Source organism: Tiliqua scincoides, chromosome 3 (assembly GCF_035046505.1).
Source record: "Tiliqua scincoides isolate rTilSci1 chromosome 3, rTilSci1.hap2, whole genome shotgun sequence".
In the NCBI taxonomy this organism is placed as follows: Eukaryota; Metazoa; Chordata; class Lepidosauria; order Squamata; family Scincidae; genus Tiliqua; species Tiliqua scincoides.
Window position 1 is genome coordinate 223,377,731 of NC_089823.1, and position 21,444 is coordinate 223,399,174.

Below are 21,444 nucleotides of genomic sequence, written 5' to 3' on the forward strand. Positions count from 1 at the left end.
GTTTTAAGTGACAGCTCAAGAAATTAGAGCTAGCAGTTCACACTCGATTAGATTTAGATACATCACGATTACTTGCAAAAAGAAACTCAGGAGGCTTGAAAAGGACAGTAAGCCAAATGCTCGGCTTGGAGAAGCCTCTAGTAAAATTCCACAAGCAGCTACACCTCACCCTGCCATCCTGTTCAGACCTGGAACAGGATGTCACAGCCCTGGGAGCTTCCTGATTCTAAGAGGAACACGACCATTTGTGGTCAGAAAAGAGAATACCTCTGTCTCCTGGCTTCCCCTCCCCAACTTCACTGACACCTCCATCAGAGACCTGTGCTAATTTGACAGACAGGGCTCATGAGCAATAAAAAAAAAACCTAGTCCCACCCTTCTCAAGGAGTAGAACAATAGGAAATGGCCATCGCCCCCAGAGATGGGCAATAAGAAGCCCTCAAGAACTATCTCCAAACGAAAGGGTGGTCCAGGATGACCTCATCCCACAAAATGCTCTTGTCAGTCTATGGCTTAAAACACTATAAAAACTCTAGTCACAGACCATTTCTCCTCTAATCGACAAATAGAATGTTTGAAATTTGACTCACTGGTGCTGCAACACGCACTGCTTTCTCATAAGGCCACCCCAGAATCTCTGCACTAACATGACACCTAAGGAGGCCATCAACCTTTCCTTGCATCCTTTTGCACAGCAGCTCCCTTGTGTCTCACCCCACTTCTCCCTTTTTCCCCACTTGAAGCCATTCTGAGCCTTCCACACAACGCCAGCCCAGTGATGAGGTCAAGTTAGACAGACTGCCTCTGGTGGTGGGTGGGCACCATCCCTGTGCTCACTGGGCATCTCTGCCAGCCCTTCACCTGGTCCCTGCTTGCATCCCTTACCTCTTCCTCCCATCTCTCTTGCTCTGTGGTTTTAAGACAGAATGACAGAGCGGGATGGAGAAGAAGCATGACCCCCTTCTTCCTCTCAGTGTTTCCTTCTTCTGATTGTTTCAGAAGTCTTCTGCCTCTCATTGTTCTGATTGTCTCAGTGCACCAATAGCCCCCCCCCATCCTGAATGTTTCTGGTGTGTTTTTTTTAACTGAATGATTAACTGGGTGCACCTCAGTTCCGCCCTCCTCCTATGCAAGCCCCAAGAAACTGAAGCAATGCTTTAAGTAGTAGGAAGTACATACCTTATGTCAAAACTATCTTTGACAGCTGGTCCCGCCCCTTTTTACTGGAAATCCCGCCCCCTAAGGGGGTTCAAGTGACCCCTCAAACAACTCCCCCCACTGCCCCCCACCACTGGGGAGGGTTTTTGGGGCACCCCGACATTTGGTTTGGCGGGAAAAGGAACCCGTCAATAAAAGTGTGGGAAAGGGGTTCATGTGACCACTCAAACAACTCGCCCCGTTCCCCTCGACCGCTAGGGAAGGGTTTTGTAGCACCCCGACATTTGGTTTGGCGGGAAAAGGAGCCCGCCAATAAAGTGTGGGAAAGGGGTTCATGTGACCACTCAAACAACTCGCCCCGTTCCCCTCGACCGCTAGGGAAGGGTTTTGTAGCTCCCCGACATTTGGTTTGGCGGGAAAAGGAACCCACTAATAAAGTGTGGGAAAGGGGTTCATGTGACCACTCAAACAACTTGCCCCATCGTCGCCGACCAATAGGCGCAGGTTTCATAGCTCTCAGACCACCGTGTGGAGCCAATGGGAAAAAAGGGGGAGTGGGAACAGGTCCGGACATGTCCTTGTATTTAAGGCACAGGTCCTTTGGGGGGGGGAGGGAGAAACCTGTTCAGCCTTTTGCTGTTGCTGCTGTTTCTGCCATGGCCTCCCCTCTGAAAAGCTCACCCGCTTCGCCTTCTGAGACCGAGACTCCCCAGTTGGAGTGCGAATCCCCTGCCGGGGAGGAGAGTGAAAATCACACTATGGTGGTGGTCAAGATGGAGAGCCCCGAAGAAGAGAAGGAGAACGTGCCGCCTTCTGAGGGGGGGGAGACACCAGTCAGACCCGTGGATTCTCAAAACTACGTTCGCAAACTGCTCAAGATGGAGAGCTGCGATGAATCAGAGACCCCAGACAGGCCCACTGATTCTCAAAGCCTACCGCAGGCACCTATGAAGAAGAAGCAAAAATGTAGGCGTTATGAAGATGAAGAGGATGATGTGTTACCGTTTCCATCTTTGAACCTGGTTTACCAATTTGCAATGGAAGAGCCACCTGTACCTAGAGAAACTGAAGCAGAGGTAAATCACTTGCTTGAGTGCATACGTGAGTGTGTTGCTTGAAATGTAAAATCAAAAAATACTTATTTGTGTTTTTTTGTAGGCTATTCCAAAGAAGGATGTGAACCAAGACGCTTTCAAAACGCTACGGAACATTTTAGGGGTTCTCCCGCTGGACAGACAGAACAAAAATCTGACATCACAGACAAGGCAGAGAATCACAAAGAGTGTGCTGAGAGCAAGTTTGTTCACCATAGTGAAGTATTGTGTATCAAAATTTCTCGAAGTGTCCTGTGACGGATGTCAAACAAAGGCCCCAAACCAGGACGCCCATGTCTGCTTGGACTGGACTCAGGAGTTTATTCGAGACATGCTGCGCAGGGTTATGAAGAAATTGGACATTAGAAGTCTGTTGCACACGTGTATCTGTATTGCATTTTCATTAGGATGTCTGGAGATGAAGCAGGAATTTCCTGAATACGTTATGTCTTTATTGGATCATGTATATAAATTTGAATCTGAACCCCATAAAATAGCTGCTAATCTGCTTCAGCCGCAAGATCGTGTTTTTCTTTTTTCTGTTGAAAGAGTGGTCAAAGCCAAATCTTTTTGGTTTTATCTGATGTAATATTATTGGAATAATAATGGAGTGGAATGGAATATTAATATATGGATCTTGCATGACTAGGGAAAAAAAGTAGAGAGAGAGAATGCTTATTTTAAAAAAAAATGTGCATGTTTAGGAATAAATTGCAGATCTTGCATGACTAGGGAAAAAAAGTAGAGAGAGAGAATGCTTATTTTAAAAAAAAATGTGCATGTTTAGGAATAAATTGCAGATCTTGCATGACTAGGGAAAAAAAGTAGAGAGAGAGAATGCTTATTTTAAAAAAAAATGTGCATGTTTAGGAATAAATTGCAGATCTTGCATGACTAGGGAAATGATGCTTTCAATGGAATTTTAGAAGTAGAGAGAAGACAAGTGAGAGAGGGGATTGCTTATTGTTCTATGTATGGAAATAAAAAATCAAATTTTTTTACAAGGTCTTGTGTGTTTGTTGCTTACAAGGGGGGGTTTATTTCAATTGAATTTTAGAAGACATGGGCTTGGGGGGCATGGGAGAATAGAACCTGCTCACATAGGGGTTACACTAAAAAAAAAAGGACTGAAAATCAGAAGCTGATCAGACACATTTTTATATGGGAAAACAATTTCAGCTATTTTATATTCCATGAGACTGGGAATCAGAATCTGTGTCTGGTTTTTTACACGTGCAAAAACCAGATACAGGTCAATGGGTTAATCCTGAATGATTGCATTCCATTAACTTCGAAATATATCAATTTTTTGACCTGTGTCTGGTTTTTTACACGTGCAAAAACCAGATACAGGTCAATGGGTTAATCCTGAATGATTGCATTCCATTAACTTCGAAATATATCAATTTTTTGACCTGTGTGGTTTTTTACACGTGCAAAAACCAGATACAGGTCAATGGGTTAATCCTGAATGATTGCATTCCAATAACTTGGAAATTTTTTGACATGTGAAACAGAATTTGGGGTCTGTTTTTTACGTGACTTCTTTTAAGATTTATGGTGTGAAAATAAAAACATACTAACTTACCATCATTTTTTGTTTATTGTATGGGCCTGGGAAGAAAAAACTAATTGGAATGTCCAGATGTGAGGGTACAGAGATTTTTCCTATAAAAGGGGACACCTTATTGTGTGTGTCAGTAGATCTTCCAAAAATAGAAGGCTGCACTTCATTTGGTAAGCATATTGCTCTCCTTGCCTTGGAATTTGTATGTGAACCTGATAGAATTAAATATTGCTTCTCTCTATCTATCTGTATGTCTTTTATGTCAGAATCTGTATGTCAGACTGCAAGTGCTCTGGGGCATTCTTGGTCTGAGAAAATCTTACATCTGTATTGCTGGCTGCATAATTTTGTATGAATGTACTATGCCAACCAACATGTCTGTGTGAAACTTGCCTCTGTGTGTGTGTGTGTGTGTGTGTGTGTGTGTGTGTGTGTGGAGGGGTGGGCGGGTGGGTGGTGTGGGGCTGTCAGCAGGGGCCTCTCTTATTCAATGTGGGCCTGTGGGCCTTTACACTTTACAAGTGGTCAGTGCAAATTGTTTGAAATCTTGATTTTTTGGGAGGGAGGGGGTGGAATGTTTTGAGCATTTTCCAACACTGCAAGGGTCTGTGTGAATCTGATAGAATTAAATATTGCTTCTCTCTATCTATCTGTATGTCTTTTATGTCAGAATCTGTATGTCAGACTGCAAGTGCTCTGGGGCATTCTTGGTCTGAGAAAATCTTACATCTGTATTGCTGGCTGCATAATTTTGTATGAATGTACTATGCCAACCAACATGTCTGTGTGAAACTTGCCTCTGTGTGTGTGTGTGTGTGTGTGTGTGTGTGTGTGTGGAGGGGTGGGCGGGTGGGTGGTGTGGGGCTGTCAGCAGGGGCCTCTCTTATTCAATGTGGGCCTGTGGGCCTTTACACTTTACAAGTGGTCAGTGCAAATTGTTTGAAATCTTGATTTTTTGGGAGGGAGGGGGTGGAATGTTTTGAGCATTTTCCAACACTGCAAGGGTCTGTGTGAATCTGATAGAATTAAATATTGCTTCTCTCTATCTATCTGTATGTCTTTTATGTCAGAATCTGTATGTCAGACTGCAAGTGCTCTGGGGCATTCTTGGTCTGAGAAAATCTTACATCTGTATTGCTGGCTGCATAATTTTGTATGAATGTACTATGCCAACCAACATGTCTGTGTGAAACTTGCCTCTGTGTGTGTGTGTGTGTGTGTGTGTGTGTGTGTGGAGGGGTGGGCAGGTGGGTAGTGTGGGGCTGTCAGCAGGGGCCTCTCTTATTCAATGTGGGCCTGTGTGCCTTTACACTTTACAAGTGGTCAGTGCAAATTGTTTGAAATCTTGATTTTTTGGGAGGGAGGGGGTGGAATGTTTTGAGCATTTTCCAACACTGCAAGGGCCTGTGTGAATCTGTTAGAATTAAATATTGCTTCTCTCTGTCAGAATCTGTATGTCAGACTGCAAGTGCTCTGGGGCATTCTTGGTCTGAGAAAATCTTACATCTGTATTGCTGGCTGCATAATTTTGTATGAATGTACTATGCCAACCAACATGTCTGTGTGAAACTTGCCTCTGTGTGTGTGTGTGTGTGTGTGTGTGTGTGTGTGTGTGTGTGTGGAGGGGTGGGCGGGTGGGTGGTGTGGGGCTGTCAGCAGGGGCCTCTCTTATTCAATGTGGGCCTGTGGGCCTTTACACTTTACAAGTGGTCAGTGCAAATTGTTTGAAATCTTGATTTTTTGGGAGGGAGGGGGTGGAATGTTTTGAGCATTTTCCAACACTGCAAGGGTCTGTGTGAATCTGATAGAATTAAATATTGCTTCTCTCTATCTATCTGTATGTCTTTTATGTCAGAATCTGTATGTCAGACTGCAAGTGCTCTGGGGCATTCTTGGTCTGAGAAAATCTTACATCTGTATTGCTGGCTGCATAATTTTGTATGAATGTACTATGCCAACCAACATGTCTGTGTGAAACTTGCCTCTGTGTGTGTGTGTGTGTGTGTGTGTGTGTGTGTGTGTGTGTGTGTGTGTGTGTGTGGAGGGGTGGGCAGGTGGGTGGTGTGGGGCTGTCAGCAGGGGCCTCTCTTATTCAATGTGGGCCTGTGTGCCTTTACACTTTACAAGTGGTCAGTGCAAATTGTTTGAAATCTTGATTTTTGGGAGGGAGGGGGTGGAATGTTTTGAGCATTTTCCAACACTGCAAGGGCCTGTGTGAATCTGTTAGAATTAAATATTGCTTCTCTCTATCAGAATCTGTATGTCAGACTGTTTTTATTCAAGGTTTGTATTTTTCACTCTGTATGTGCTCAGGGGCTAATATTGACAGGAGTTAAAAAATCCTAGCTGTCTCTCTCTCTTTCAGGTGTTGAATTTTGTGTGAGGTGCATGACTTTTGCTTTTTCCCATGGAATTTGACTGCCCCCTTGTGTCAATTTGATGAAGGGTCTGTCTTGAATTTTGGCCATAGGGCAAAAAATGTTGTCTTTTTTTTCCAGGTGTACAGTGCAAAAAAAAAAATTGTTTGATTGGTGGAATGTCAGAGGAAGATGAACCAAATATTTCACAGGAATCTGATGGTGAGAATCATCTTAAATAATAGTATTCTATTATTTTTAAAACTACAAGAAACATTTATATGTCTTCTTCTGTTTCAAATTTAGTGCTGTTTCTGGGGGCACTGCAGGAATCAACTGCTAAACCAGGTATTTGTTCAGTCTCCATTTTTATTTTTTTATTTCCTCTGAATATTGAGCAATTCAAAATGGTTCTTTTTTTTCAGATCCCCCTAGCCAGTCAGGTGACAATTCAGACTGTATGAAAAAGACTTTCATATTTCGAAAAGGTAAAACTGTGCATATTTTTTAATTAAGTTTCTTTTTAAAATAAGTAAAGTGATCCTACTCATTTTTATTTTTTTAAAAAAAACAAAAAACTGTAGGACTTCCTTCAAGTACCAGATTAACCCCCCCACCCAGTTCTGATGGGTTATACTCAGCTTCCAGTTCTGGTATGTGTTACCTCATATTTTATTTAAAAATCATGAAAGTGGATATCCTATATATAATCATAATTATTTTTTCTGTTTTATTTCTTTGTTTTGAAGGAGAATCATCCCCCGCCCTTTTCAAAAGAGGTAAAAATTCTGCTATTGCTCCCCTTTTTTTTATTGCCCATTTATAAATATTTAATATAAAATTAAATTTCTGATCATTTCAGCTAAAGGAATTATTGATTCAGCTCTCACAGCCAGATGTGGTGGTGGTGGTGGTTCGGGCGTTTTTAAAAGAGGTATTTTTTATGATTAATAACAAGGAAAATCTTTTTTTATTATTTATTATTTATTATTTATTATATGCCGATACATTTTTTTTTCCTTTTATCCTTTTAGTTGCTAGAGGGTCACCAAAATCCAGCACAGGGGGAGGTAATCCTAGGCCTTTTTTAGTTGCTAGAGGGTCACCAAAATCCAGCACAGGGGGAGGTAATCCTAGGCCTTTTTTAAAAAAAAAAATTTTGGTTTTTCCACATTCAGGAAATACTGTGTCTGTGCAAAGTCAAGCAGGTGTTAGTGGACCCCAAGGAAAATCTCCATTGAGTCCAAAGCCTGGCACGTCCAAACCACATGCTCTGGACAGTCACAAAAAAAGTAACTACCTGTATAAATTACATAATAGGAATATTTTTGATGGAAAATCCTATGTCACTATTTTCTAGCGCTTTTAAATTTTGGTTTGTCTACATTCAGGAAATCCAAGGCCAATGCCTCCAGCACCTGGTAATGTGGTCCAAAGAAACATTCCCATGTCACCAAGACCTAGTACCTCAACAGCGGGGAATCAGAAAGGTATCAGCTGTTCCATTTCCACCCTATATAAACTAAAAAATAAAATTAATATTGGGTTGGGGTGTGGTAATCTGATGCCTCTTTTTTCCTAGGAATGTCAGATTTTTAAAAGAAAATGATTTTAAAATATAGTTTTTCTACATTCAGGAAATACTGTGCCTGTGCAAAATATTCTTCAAATAAAAGCTGATGGAGGGCCCTCCACTTCTAATGCAGCATCTATTCCCAACCAGAAAGGTAACCACTTGTATAAATTTATCCACTAAATTTGCCAAAAATTATTTCTTTACTCCTTGGGACTGGATGCCTTTAAGAGGGGAAAAAATCCACTGGGGGTTACAAGCCAGGATTTTAGAAGTGGACTATGCAAGGGAGTCTCTTTTTTTACCTAGTGTGAGATACAGGGTGTAGGACTAGGTGGGGGCCTATGGTCTGTTCTTATGATAATAAATTGCCTATTTCAGTTATGTAGTCTCCCCATTCAGTAAAAGAAAATTATGCCTTTTCCTTCTAGGAACTGTCACACCTACAGGGAGACCATCCCTTGACCGGAAACGTCCTCCTGCTGCTGCCTTGTCTGAAAGTGAATCTGAAGATTTTGCTCCGAAGAAAAAACAGAAGAAAACCAGAAACCTTGACCCAGATGAATGTTTTGAATTGGGGGGGTTATTGAATCAGTGTATGAATTCTGTTATTGAGAAGGAGAGAAAACTCTCAGCTCAGCTTAGCTACTGGAACTCAGAGCTAAAAAAGCACTGGTGTTCGTTGTTTCAGGGCAAGGGGCTTGACAAACAGATGCTTGTTTCTTTTCAAGAAAATATTAAAAACTTCCAAATCTATCCTGAGAGTCTGCAGGGGGACCTGAGCCAGACACCACACAGCTCTCCACTTGATGCAGGGGTGAATCAGTTTGGGGCAGGCTTCCCACAGGACTCCTCTGATTCAGAGGATGATGATGATATAGGACTTTCTCCCATCCCCCAGGGGTCACCTGTTCCTGCACCAAATGTTGGTGTTGATATGGTTGAAGACCATTCTGATAGTGGGTATTCCTCCAATCGAACCCGTGTGTCCGATAGCGGTTATTCCACCATGAACACTACAGGGGGGGAGGAGGAGGAGGAGCCTGAACCAAGAGTCTACCTTGAAAGGGAGGGTCGCTGGGAATGGCATGCTCAGAGACTACCTGTCTCCCGATACACTTTTTCCTTCCGTTTTGTAAACCTGGAGCGTTTAAGTAACCCCCTGTTGGTTGAACACGCCATAATCAGTAACATTCAGGACTTATTGGGAGAATTACGTAGCGAAATACATCCTTCGGATTTAGTACAACTGCGTCTTGAAGGAGAAGGGTTAAATAACCCCCTCTTCTCCTTGAGGAGACACATCAATGCTCTGGACGCCGCATCATTTTTTGCTAACATAGGGAATCTCATTCAGAGCAATGCAGAAGTTCATCTCCATGGTCTGCTGCGTCTCATTGTTTCTGTTATCAGAAACAGGGGTGGAAGGGGTCGAAGACTGTTAAGCACTGTCCTTTATAGCAAGATCATAGAAAAGAAAAGACAACACCTTGTTGACCTGAATAATGAGGACAGCAACCTTTGCTTTGGGGGGAGTCTCTTAGCAATCATAAATGGCCAAGGGTATACTGATTTTCATTTATTACAGATGGCAAGACAGCTGTATGCAGCAGTTGGGATTGCCCCTGATAAAAAAATACTACTATCAGACCTGAGGAGATTTGAAAGGTATTTACAAGTGAATATAGGGGTTGTCCTATATGGTGATAAAGGCTGGGAAATTTTCAGATCGGGCCCACTTATACATGATAAGTCCTACTTTCTACTGCTACACGATGAACATTATTATGGTATTCTAAACATGAAAGGATTCTTTGGTTCTAGAAATTACTGCTCCATCTGTGGAACTCCTTATGCTCATACACACACTTGTAGGTTTCGCTGTCGTTTTTGTTTACGGAGGCAGTGTACCAGGGAGGTGGAGGTGCAGTGTGAAAGCTGCAGACTGATATGCCCTTCTCGGACCTGTTTAAATATCCATAAAAAGTTAGCAGCCAAAAAAGAGATTGACTGCTTCTCTAAACGGCTGTGTGAAGAATGTGGGGGTTATGTCGCTAAAAGACACAAATGCAAGCCACGAAAGTGCTTGGAGTGTCTCAGTATTCCTTTACCTGGCCATCTCTGTTACATTCCCCCTCTTAGGGAACCTGAACTTTCAGACAAGTATATCTTTTTTGACTTTGAGTGTACTCAGGAGACAGGAATTCACCTTCCCAATTATATATACGCGATGGGGACAAAGGAAGGGAAAACTTGGGAGTTTAAGGGCGAAGGCTGTCTTTCAGACTTCATTTCAACTTTTATCTCCCCAAAGTTCAAAGGATTCACCTTTTTGGCACACAATGCAAAGGGGTATGATAGCTACTTCATCTTAAACCAGCTGGTGAAGGAAAGGATGGATGTGAAACTTATTGTACAGGGAGGTAAACTTATGTGCGTGACGGTTAAAAAATTGAAATTAAAATTTATCGACAGCTTAAACTTCCTCCCCATGAAGCTTGGGAAACTTCCCAAGGCTTTGGGGTTTGAGGGCTGTAAAGGATATTTTCCCCACTTTTTTAACACTGCTGAAAACTGGGATTACCAAGGCCCTCTCCCCCACCCGAAATTTTACGGGTATGATACCATGATGCCTGATGAGAAAAAAGATTTTCTCACGTGGTATGAGGAAAATAAGACCAGCATTTTTAATCTCCAGAAAGAGCTAGCGCATTACTGCCAACAGGATGTAAAAATATTGAGGAAGGCCTGTATGTTGTTCAGGGATGAAATCCTGCAGATGACTAAATCGGAAGGGAGGGACGGGCTGGATCCGTTTCAATACTTAACCATAGCTAGCGTCGCAATGGCCATGTTTAGATACATGTTTTTAGAAAGCAATGCCATTGCTATTCTACCATGGGACAACTACGACTTGATAAAAAAGCGATTTTCCTCTGCGGCTATACAATGGCTGATGTATCTGGAGCATAAAAAATCCATCGAGATCAGACACGCTCTGAAAGGGGGAGAATTTCAAGCAGGAGAATATTATCTGGATGGCTACGCAGTGATTGGGGGCAAACCGATAGCTTTTGAATTTTACGGGTGTTTTTATCACGGCTGTCCCATTTGTTACAAGGATACGGAAATAAACCCCCTCAGGAACACAACCTACCGTATGCTTTATTATGAGACCAAGCGTAGGGAGTATGAGATCAAAGATATGGGATTTGAGATCATTACCATTTGGGAACACGAATGGAGGGCAATGTTAGCCGGCGATGCAGCGCTTAAAGCGTTTCTATCTGAAATAAACCCTCCGCAACCTCTGCAACCTAGAGATGCGCTGTTTGGTGGGAGAACAAATGCCATTACCCTCTATTACAAGCCCAAAGAGGGGGAGGAAATATGTTATTATGACTTCACGAGCCTGTACCCTTATGTAAACAAAACAAAGAAATATCCTTTGGGGCATCCTGAAATTATCACCAAGAACTTTAAGCCCCTGTCTTGCTATTTTGGTGTCGTGAAAATGAAAGTGCTCCCCCCGAGAGGACTCTTTTTCCCTGTATTACCGGTTAGGCTGAGGGGGAAGCTCATGTTCCCTTTGTGCCAGAAATGTGCGGAAACGAGCCAGCAGGAACCCTGCCGTCACTCTGATGAGGAACGCGCCATCATAGGCACATGGTGCACTTTTGAGGTGATGAAAGCCCTGGAAAAGGGGTACAGGGTCTTGGCAATTTCAGAGATATGGGATTTTCCTGGCGAATCTGACGAGTTGTTTTCTGGTTACATTAAAATGCATCTACGTCAGAAACAAGAAGCCACGGGCTATCCCTCGTGGTGCACGGATGAGGCGAAAAAGAAACAATATATCTCTGATTATCGTGAAAAAGAGGGCATTGAATTACGCCCCCAAAAGATCGCGGTGAACCCCGCAAAGCGCCAGATAGCAAAGTTGTTTTTAAATTCTTTGTGGGGAAAATTTGCTCAGCGCTCTAACTTGCTGAACAGCACCATCGTGAGGGACCCTACTCAGCTTCTGGAGTATGCCTTTTCACCTGCCTATGAGATTTCAGGGTTTGAAATTCTTGACGACGAGGCAATCACTGTGTCTTGGAGAAATTCATCAGACAGGTACACACGGTCCGGTAGAACAAATGTACTAATAGGGGCTTTTACAACCGCATACGCGCGATTAGAACTTTACAACTTGCTGGATCAGTTGGGTGACAGGTGCTTGTACCATGACACAGATTCTGTGATCTTTGTACATCGTGAGGGGGACTGGCGTCCCCCCCTAGGAGACTACTTAGGGGATCTGACAAATGAGATTCCCCCAAATGAACGCATCACAGAGTTTGTGTCAGCTGGTCCAAAGACCTACGGCCTGAGACTGTCCTCCGCGAGGTCTTACATGAGAGTGAAGGGCATTACGCTCCACGCTCAGAATTCTGAAAGGGTCCATTTCAATAGTCTGAAACAGATGGTTCTGGACTATGGAACGGGACCTAAAGAAATTGTTCTGCAGCAGAGGGGCATTCTGAGAAATAAAAAGATGTGGCGTATCGAAACAGGCGGTCTGAAAAAGACACTAAGGGTCGTATATGATAAGAGGGTCCTTCTGAAAGACTTCAGAACTCTCCCTTACGGGTATTAAGATGGATGTGCGGTGGAAACACCCTTTTTCGGCCATTTTAGCAGGGCCTAGCAACTGCGGGAAAACGTATTTTATAAAAAACATGTTGGATCACGCGCGTACTGTGCTCTCTGTTGTTCCTGAAAATATTGTATGGTGTTATGCATGCTGGCAGCCTATGTATAAGGAGCTCCTTCAGAAGTACCCCCACATATGTTTTATAGAGGGGCTCCCTGTGACGTTTAATGATGATGAAATACTACCCCCAAATAAAGTGAATCTTGTTATCGTGGATGACCTCATGGCCTCTGCTTCTTCCAGCACTGAGATAGCTGATGTTTTTACCAAGTATGTACATCACCGTAATTTAAGTATATTTTTCATCACCCAGAACATTTTCTTTCAGGGAAAATCCAATCGCACCATTACCTTAAACGCAAAATACATGGTGCTCTTCAAAAACCCCAGGGACAAACTACAGATCGTTACACTGGCACGCCAGATGTACCCTGGAAACGTTCAGTTCTTTCTAGAGAGTTTTCAGGATGCTACCGCAAAACCTTATGGGTATCTGATGGTAGACTTAAACGCTTCCACGCCTGAGTCTTACAGATTGAGGACGGGGCTTTTCCCACCAGACTGGCCGGCCGTCTACACTATGAAAAAAAAGAAACTTGGAGCCCTTTACAAAAGCAAATGAGTTAACCCTTAGGGCGTTCAAATGTAAGTGCGTCCTCCTCACGGCAACATGTCTATCTGCGTGAGAAGAAATCTACCCCTTTTACAGCTGCTTATCAAGGCCCCCCCGCGACAGAGAAAAGCCATTCTGTGCGCGGCTCCTCACGATCTCGTCTCGGCTATCTCAGAAATTGCACTCAACACTTTAAAAGGTAACATTCCCTTATCTGGCAGTCAGATTTCTCAACTGAGAAAAAACCGCTCACTCATCAGAAAACTGAGTAATAAACGGCTATCATTAAGAAAAAAGAAGCAGCTGGTAAATCAATCTGGAGGGTTTCTAGCTCCTTTGTTAAGCATAGCTCTCCCCCTAGTCGCAGAGCTTTTACGTAACCGTTGATGGAACACGCTGAAAAAATGTTCCTTGTACCTAGCCACCAGTTAGAGCAACTGAAAAATCCTTCCTCAGGAGAAGAAAACATAAGAACTACAGCCCTCAGTTCCTTAGATGCTGACATGCGAAATGTTTTACAGAGAAGGGACTTAACGGAATATGAAAAGGCAAAACAATATTCCGCTCTGCTTCAAAAATATCTAACTCATGTGAAACAGGGGGAATCTGAAAAAGGACATCTGACCTTGTCGTTACCAGCAGCAATGGCTGCAGATCCGGCTGAGACAACAACCAAAACACATGTCTCTCCAGCTCCAGACAGGGTATATCATGAAGTCTTGGACAGTTTATCTGTCAGATATAAAAACCCTGCGAAGATAGTACTAAACAAAATGCTGCAAAACAAGTCTGTTTCTTCGTGGAATGAAAAGGGGGCTTTTGTTTACAAAGGGGAAACTATCCCTGGCTCCAACATGCTGGACTTGGTGAAAGGAATCACACAAATCCACGCACTGCCAGCTGTGCGCACCCCTAAGGGATGGGATGTCTTTCTGAAGGCAATGGCTGAACTAAATATCCCATCCACGGTTGTCGGCAACCCGGGAAACAGGACCTCTTTGGACCACTTGAAAAACCCCAGCCCCATGACGGAAATAAAACATACCCCCAAGTCTTCCAGAAGATCTTCTAAAAAGCAGAGACAATCTAGTTCTGTACCATGGCTGACCTTATAAAAAAATAAAAGCACTTTTTTAAAAAAAATACGCTGCTTCGACTTTTTTTTTCTTTTAAACCCCCCCCTCAGAGAGGGGTATCTTTTTTATTGAAAACCATGCCCATGAAATTTACTACATGACACACAAGCTTGGGACTGATAAAAAAACCGGGGGGCTAGTCGCGACATGTTCTGCTTCTTTTTTACAAATAGCAGTACCATGCGGTCGTTCCTTAGCAAATCATCGGAATAGAGTTCTTGAATCTGGTTGAAAGTTAGCCCCTTACACCGCTGACGCAGAAAAAACACACAGTGGTAACCACAGGTTGCAGAGTCCGGGTATTGTACTTGCTTTGCTTGATATGTCGTTACAGGGGCACATGTTCTTAAAAAATCCATGATTGCCTCGGGGAATCGGGGATGGTCTGGCGGATGTCCGTAGGAGTCAAAAAACTCTACCCGGTTTTCTTCTGACAGGTACAAAGCTAACCAGTGCTCTCCCGGTCGATCATGAGGGTCCGTGTTGACCACCAGCCCTGCAGGTCTCTGTAGCTGGTTCGCTTTAGGAAGCCGGTCACAAGGAAACACTCCCTTGAATACCTTACGGGTGGCTGGGTCAGTGGACAGCAGCCGCGTTAACTGTAGAGTGTCCATGTCACATATAATCAAACAGAACATTCCTCTGGTTATTTATTTCAATTATGTTGTCAAAAACCCCGTAGACGATCATGTTAACGGTCTGTGGGAGGGGCCTGGCAAACCGAACTTCTGCCCTAAGGTTCCCCGTGTTGATCAAGGAATAGTGCTCGCCGCATTCCTGGTCAGGGGACAGGTCGAAGGCAAAGAGCGTGTACCCCCTCGCATAGTCTTCTCTGTTGACTATCAGCCCCTTGTCTTTCATGTGCTTACCAGAGGCGTGTACCAGGCTCATGTACTCCCTCACACAGCTTCCTTCTTGAAAGTCTGGCTGAAACGGCTTTGCTGGGATTTGGTACCCCGACAGGTAAATAGCAAAAAAATTGATGTCATAATGCTTAAAGTTAAACGGGTTTTTGCTGAAGGTTCCGCTGAAAGCATCGTTGTCCACCAGGCCAATCACGACCATCTTTGGCAATTGTCCCAGAAACAGGTTCTCCTGGTTACTAACGCGACTCCCCACCGGGAGACTAAACACTTTCATACTGACACGGTCCACGGGGTACTTGGCGGTGGCTGTAAGCAAAGCTTCAGCATGCCCCAGCCGTACCCCCGGGGCAACTCTCACCTTCTTTACAAACAGTGACGCCGTCAAAAGCTTCAGCCGGTATTTGACATTTGCGTCATCAGTCATCATACAGAATCTGTCTTTGCTCCGTGTGAGTTTAATTTTCACATCCACCCCGTTTAACAACAGTTTTTCTTGAAAAAAGAGGTCCGCATGGAGATGACCCATGAGTTCTATTTTTCTGCTTTCAGCAGTCAGTCCAGCTCTTTTAATAAACCCTTGGTTTTGCCCATCCATGTCCGCTGAGTCGTGTTCACCAGGTGTGTCTTTGTAAAACATTCCTGCAGAGAACTGACTGGAAAGTGCATCTTCGCTGTAGTTTAGCACAGACTCGATGAAAGCCCTATAGGGATAGCAGTTGTTGCTTTGACTAATGAGTCTGTCTCCCAGGGTTACGTCCAGCTGACTAAAAATGGAAGCGATAGGGTAGTTCACCAACGCCACTTCTGCCTGTCGATCAATGTTACCCCCATCTTCTTTTACAATTTTACACCTCAAGTAAAGTAGAGTGTTGTTTAAATCCAAATAATCCTCCCCATTTCCCGCGATGAAAAACTCCAATGATGAAGACTCCGTCACAGCCGTCAACGGAGGCACCTCCACATAAACGCTTCCTTCAATGCTGGTCTGCGTAGGGGGTATTTGAAACAGGTCTAGTTCGGATTTTGTACACTCTTCTGAGCATCCGTGAATAAAAGCCATGGCTGTTTTTTTTAAAATATGTCTCTAGAGAGGACTCTCTTTCTGCACCTCGGCTTCCGAGCTTTTCTCTTCTGTGTAGTCCTTCGACTTTTAGCCCTTCTTTTAAAGGGACGGGGTGGTCCTGTCAGCAGCGTTCGTGATGCTTTTCGTTTAACCGCTTTCCTTCTTTTCACGTACATCAGACCTGACCCCTTCTGTGGTATAACTTTATTCAATACGGCCTGAGAAACGTTTCCAACCACGTCCCGGGTAATATTGCGGGCAGCTAATTTAATGTGCGGTTTAATAATCTCTAACCCCCTCCTCAAAAGGGGAACCGCCTTTCGAAAAAGACTTCGGAATATGCCTCCGACCCCCGCTCCATACATAACAGGCGCTCCATGAAATCCTTGAAGTCCGTGCCCAGCCTGCACTCTGTAGTAGTTGGTAAAAAGGGCTGGGTCCCCATAGCGTTTTAGAAGGACCATGTTTTTTTTAAAATATCCTGTTTTTCCTGGGACGGAAGTGTAGCTTCACAACCACTTTGCCGAAACGAAATGACACGTTTTTGTTCTGGTCTGTCTTTATCTCCACGGTGATGCTGTCTATATGGTCTCTGCATACGCCGACATAGTGCGGTCTATCATAAGTCACCGTAACTCGTTCACCGTTCTCACCGCGAATAGGAACACATCGCAACAAAGGCACATAAAAGTCCCCCACGACCTGGTGTTCTATAATGTCTGTGTAAACATACAGGGTGCTAAACCCCCCTGTAATATCCGCAGTGAAGGTTGATTTTCTGGTGGTTAAACTCGTGTCCAGCCCTAATATATGAGACAGTTCCGCTTCTGCTTCAATTTTGTGAAGCGACGGGGCAATAAGATAGACCTTCCTATCCACAGAATCATAGGTCAGAGATGTATCAGGTGGTGGATTTATATGACTCTTTATTACCTTGTTCATATTATCCAGTATGTCAGGTACTGAAGCGTAATATCCCCTCCGTAGAGTGAATAGCCAATCTGTCCTGCCATCGTCAATTTGAAACTTTCTATCGTCTGTGAGTGTGTCCCAGGTGTGAGGGTATTGTATCTCTGCTAACCCCACTTCCCACTCCCCCGGCAGATCCAAGGAGCGCGCCAGCCGGATCGTGAAGGCAGCACTGGTGTTCTGATCAAATATTTTATTGCATGCGTTGCTAGGAAGGGTGATGTAAAAATCGTTTTCCGCCATTTTCCCCCTTCTCTACTTAGCTGTACACAGTTCAGAGTCTGCGACCCAACTATTAAATTTGTCAGGCCACCCTAACCATTTCACCAAGTGTTGCTTTTTCTTACCCCTTCCCCTTGTAGCTAGAACTTTTTCAACCCTGTAAATCCTATCCTCTCTGGCCCTCACTCTCTGTAATTCTTCAGGATAGAAAGTCCCCGCAATGCTCTCCCCCTCGTAATCTTTTAAGCTGTACACAGGTCTTCTCCCCTTGCTGCTGGCTTGGTTGACTATGAAAATTTCAGTGGTAAAGCTTTGTTCATAACCTTTTTCAAATACCCCCTTGAGCTTTGAGATCCTCACATGATCTCCTTTTCTGAACACAGAAACCTCTTTTCCCCCTCTAACCCAGTCTCCGTACACTGTTTTCCAGACAGCCCCTGCATTGGAGTGGCTCACATCCACAGGTCGAACCCTGATCGTTCTATGCACTGTGTGGTTATAACTGCTTATAAGTTGCGGTAGCACTTCCTTGTATCTAAAAGTGTTGTTAGCTGTGAAAAATCTCCACATTCTCGATTTTAGCGTTTTATTAAAACGTTCCACGATCGCAGCTTTGACCTCATTCCCTGTAACAAAGTGATGTACGCCGTGTTTTTTTAATAGTTCTCTCACAGTACGGTTTAGAAATTCTTTACCAGAATCAGTCTGCAATTTGCGAGGTATTCTCCCCTGCTTAAAGATGTGTTGAAAAGCGGTTGCCACCTGCCTGCCTGATTTGTCTTTCAAGCTTCTGGCCCATGCGTATTTGGAAAGTATATCCACCACTGTTAAAATGTACTTGTGTCCCGCGTTGTACTTAGAAAACTGTTGCATATCCACTAAATCAGCCTGCCACTGCGCATCCATTCCTGAAACAACCGTTTTGTTTCTCTTAAATCGTACTCGGTGCTGTTTGTGCAGTGTGTAAGCATCTTGCTCTGCAAGCCAGTCCTGAACATGTTTTTGAGTCAGAGATTTACTTTGCTTTTTGGCCTCTCGAAAGAGCGTGTTTACCCCTCCAAAGCTCCCGACTGCCCCAGGTGTATAATATATATTTTTTAAAATTTCCTCATGCTTTTCCATGGCTCCAGTTAGCACAAAAACGCGCACAATCAGATAACGTAATTCTGTTTTATTTTCTTCTTCACAGTTATTTTCATTCCTCCTCCGGGTTTTTAGGGAGGCACGAACAGCCTAACGGCTCACTGAGAGTCATGCGCCCAAAATCCTCTTCAATTTCCTAGACAAGACAAACAAAATCATGTCTCACACATTTTTTTCCCCCCCCTCAGTGATCAAGGTGTCTAGTTATATTTCAGACCCCCCCCCCCCCCGTAAAATTTTACATACAGACATGCACGGACACCATTGCGGTGTCTTCTTCGGGACTTTCCAGATATCTTCACTGGTATCCCCATCAGCCGACCAATCTAGTGGCGCAACATCTAGTTCCCGCATCTGATTTTTTTTAAAAAAAGAAAAATGCAAAATATTACCACTCCACCCCATGTACCCGATATCGAAAACCCCTCCCCCCAAAAAACAGCACTTTTTATTTTTTTTTTTTGCTTACCGTGGACTGTGTCCAATAGGGTGCTGAATCCACTTCACTTTCCTGGCTGTCAGGCAGAGAACTACCCCTGTATAAAACCCCCTCTGGAGGTCCAATACAGGGCTCTGGTTCTTCACTCTCCAAGGGGGCCTTTCCAATTAAATCATCCATGTGTGTACCCCATTCAAGTGAATTACTACGCGGATCCACAGCATTATAAAAATTGATAGTTGTACCCAAGCACTGCCCGTCTATAGTCTCCATTTTTATTTTTTTATTTTTTTTACACTCGGGCCAGGGCCTTAAATACAGGGGCATGCCAGGGCATGCCCAGACATGTTCCTGAAACCCTATTCCTATTGGTTCATTCCACCCTCCTCCCCCTCAAAAAACATACATTGTGGGTCTTCCATTTTATTTTATTTTTTAAAAATCATACAAAGGTTTTCTTGCATCTCCTTCACTTGTCATGAACACTTAGACAGCAGTGCCCTCTTGCAAGAAACTTTTGATACTTTTTTTTAGAAACCACAATATAAACATAGTCAAGGTAAGTGTAATCCTCCCCATTCACCAATGTATTAAGCCAAGACAACGGGTCAGGAAAGATATTCATGCTAGCAAACAGGCTTAAAATATAATCAACGGTTGTGGCAGTAAGATGCAAAAACCGAAAACTGTAAGCTATATTAATCACAGTGTTCAGAATTTCCTTCAGGTAGATTCTTTGACACACAACTTCAAAGAATCCTATTCTATCAAAATTACTCCATTGTCTGCAACGGTGGGCTTCCTCTTTCTTGGATTTAATTTTACATCCTATGCAGCAGTCAAGTAAATACCCCTTATAGCAATGCTTAAGAATCACATACAATGCGGCTCTGATCAATGATTTCATAGCGCCTGAGCGGCAATTAGGGGTGAAATGCTCCACCCGGGTCTTCTGAAGGCCTAAAATTTCACGGAAACTTGTACAGTCATTTTCTTCTTGATTTCGTGGATCCTTCCAGGTATTTGGAGATCCGGGACATTCTTTCTCCTTTTTTTAAAAAAAAACAAAAAAACAATCTTAATTTCTAGTCCATTAATACAGATGCAATGACGATCAACCATAAATATAAAAATGTTACCTGCGCAATCTTAATTGCTGCAGCCTTAGGATACTCGGACACCGAGTGGTAAAACACAAACCCGCAGTCACAGCCAATTGGTGGAAAACGCACAGTCTCTTCATCCCAAGCCAACTTAAAAAGAAGCTCCATAGGTATCGGCCTACGAAATTCACCATTGACATCGATTTCACAGCAGCGGCTTTTCTTCCTCGGAGGAGAATCCATCAATCGCTCAGAGCCGGAAGCCCGGTAGGGAAGATTCTCAAACACTGATCTAGCCGCTCTAGTGTTAGGCGATTCAGGGATGTCCAGGGTCTCCCAGGGCGGCACGTTCTCCTTCTCTTCTTCGGGGCTCTCCATCTTGACCACCACCATAGTGTGATTTTCACTCTCCTCCCCGGCAGGGGATTCGCACTCCAACTGGGGAGTCTCGGTCTCAGAAGGCGAAGCGGGTGAGCTTTTCAGAGGGGAGGCCATGGCAGAAACAGCAGCAACAGCAAAAGGCTGAACAGGTTTCTCCCTCCCCCCCCCAAAGGACCTGTGCCTTAAATACAAGGACATGTCCGGACCTGTTCCCACTCCCCCTTTTTTCCCATTGGCTCCACACGGTGGTCTGAGAGCTATGAAACCTGCGCCTATTGGTCGGCGACGATGGGGCAAGTTGTTTGAGTGGTCACATGAACCCCTTTCCCACACTTTATTAGTGGGTTCCTTTTCCCGCCAAACCAAATGTCGGGGAGCTACAAAACCCTTCCCTAGCGGTCGAGGGGAACGGGGCGAGTTGTTTGAGTGGTCACATGAACCCCTTTCCCACACTTTATTGGCGGGCTCCTTTTCCCGCCAAACCAAATGTCGGGGTGCTACAAAACCCTTCCCTAGCGGTCGAGGGGAACGGGGCGAGTTGTTTGAGTGGTCACATGAACCCCTTTCCCACACTTTTATTGACGGGTTCCTTTTCCCGCCAAACCAAATGTCGGGGTGCCCCAAAAACCCTCCCCAGTGGTGGGGGGCAGTGGGGGGAGTTGTTTGAGGGGTCACTTGAACCCCCTTAGGGGGCGGGATTTCCAGTAAAAAGGGGCGGGACCAGCTGTCAAAGATAGTTTTGACATAAGGTATGTACTTCCTACTACTGCTTTATGTGCAGCTCCCATTCATTCCAATGGGGCTCACCTGCAGGAAAAATTCCTGGTGGGTTGTACCCTTCATCATCTTTCATCCAAGAACGCCAAACCTTCTCCGTCTCTTTAACATTTCCTCATCAGACTTGCCTCTTCAACTGCTTTATCCTTCTTCTGAATCCTGTCCCTGCCCCCTGACTGTTTCTCAACAGGTGCAGGGCAAAACCAGCCTTAAATCAACAGGTCCTATAGGCTTAACGCCGAGGGGAGCCTTTACCTTACCTTCCTTTTGAAGCAGACCCCAGT

The 21,444-nt window shown here is 44.1% G+C and overlaps 2 protein-coding genes and 1 long non-coding RNA gene across 3 annotated transcripts; 1 reads left to right on the top strand and 2 right to left on the bottom strand.

The window, feature by feature from the left end:
- The first annotated feature begins 2,669 nt into the window (after positions 1-2,669).
- On the top strand, positions 2,670-10,518 carry LOC136645310 (uncharacterized). The gene is made up of 12 exons (XM_066621544.1): positions 2,670-3,989; positions 6,318-6,398; positions 6,483-6,524; positions 6,602-6,664; positions 6,761-6,829; positions 6,926-6,955; positions 7,045-7,110; positions 7,355-7,468; positions 7,568-7,666; positions 7,814-7,903; positions 8,181-9,131; positions 10,448-10,518. Exons 1-12 carry the CDS (start codon positions 3,890-3,892, stop codon positions 10,516-10,518), a joined length of 1,776 nt encoding a protein of 591 aa, XP_066477641.1. The 5' UTR covers positions 2,670-3,889.
- Positions 10,519-14,812: 4,294 nt separating this feature from the next.
- LOC136645311 (uncharacterized protein F54H12.2-like) lies at positions 14,813-16,123 on the bottom strand. Its single transcript, XM_066621545.1, has 2 exons — positions 15,140-16,123; positions 14,813-14,974 (listed from the first exon to the last, which is right to left on the bottom strand). Exons 1-2 carry the CDS (start codon positions 16,121-16,123, stop codon positions 14,813-14,815), a joined length of 1,146 nt encoding a protein of 381 aa, XP_066477642.1.
- Positions 16,124-18,504: 2,381 nt separating this feature from the next.
- LOC136643622 (uncharacterized) lies at positions 18,505-19,165 on the bottom strand. Its single transcript, XR_010794035.1, has 3 exons — positions 18,930-19,165; positions 18,707-18,814; positions 18,505-18,596 (listed from the first exon to the last, which is right to left on the bottom strand). It is a non-coding gene; the product is annotated as an uncharacterized lncRNA (long non-coding RNA).
- Positions 19,166-21,444: the final 2,279 nt, after the last annotated feature.

Coding starts and splice junctions, on each gene's coding strand:
- LOC136645310 (XM_066621544.1), top strand. CDS start 3,890: ATGTCCAGATGTGAGGGTACAGAGATTTTTCCTATAAAAGGGGACACC. Junction 7,469..7,567: donor TCTGGACAGTCACAAAAAAA/GTAACTACCTGT, acceptor GTCTACATTCAG/GAAATCCAAGGCCAATGCCT. Junction 9,132..10,447: donor TGCAGAAGTTCATCTCCATG/GTCTGCTGCGTC, acceptor TTTAATCTCCAG/AAAGAGCTAGCGCATTACTG.
- LOC136645311 (XM_066621545.1), bottom strand. CDS start 16,123: ATGGCTTTTATTCACGGATGCTCAGAAGAGTGTACAAAATCCGAACTA. Junction 14,975..15,139: donor TGTCGGGGTACCAAATCCCA/GCAAAGCCGTTT, acceptor TCCCCTGACCAG/GAATGCGGCGAGCACTATTC.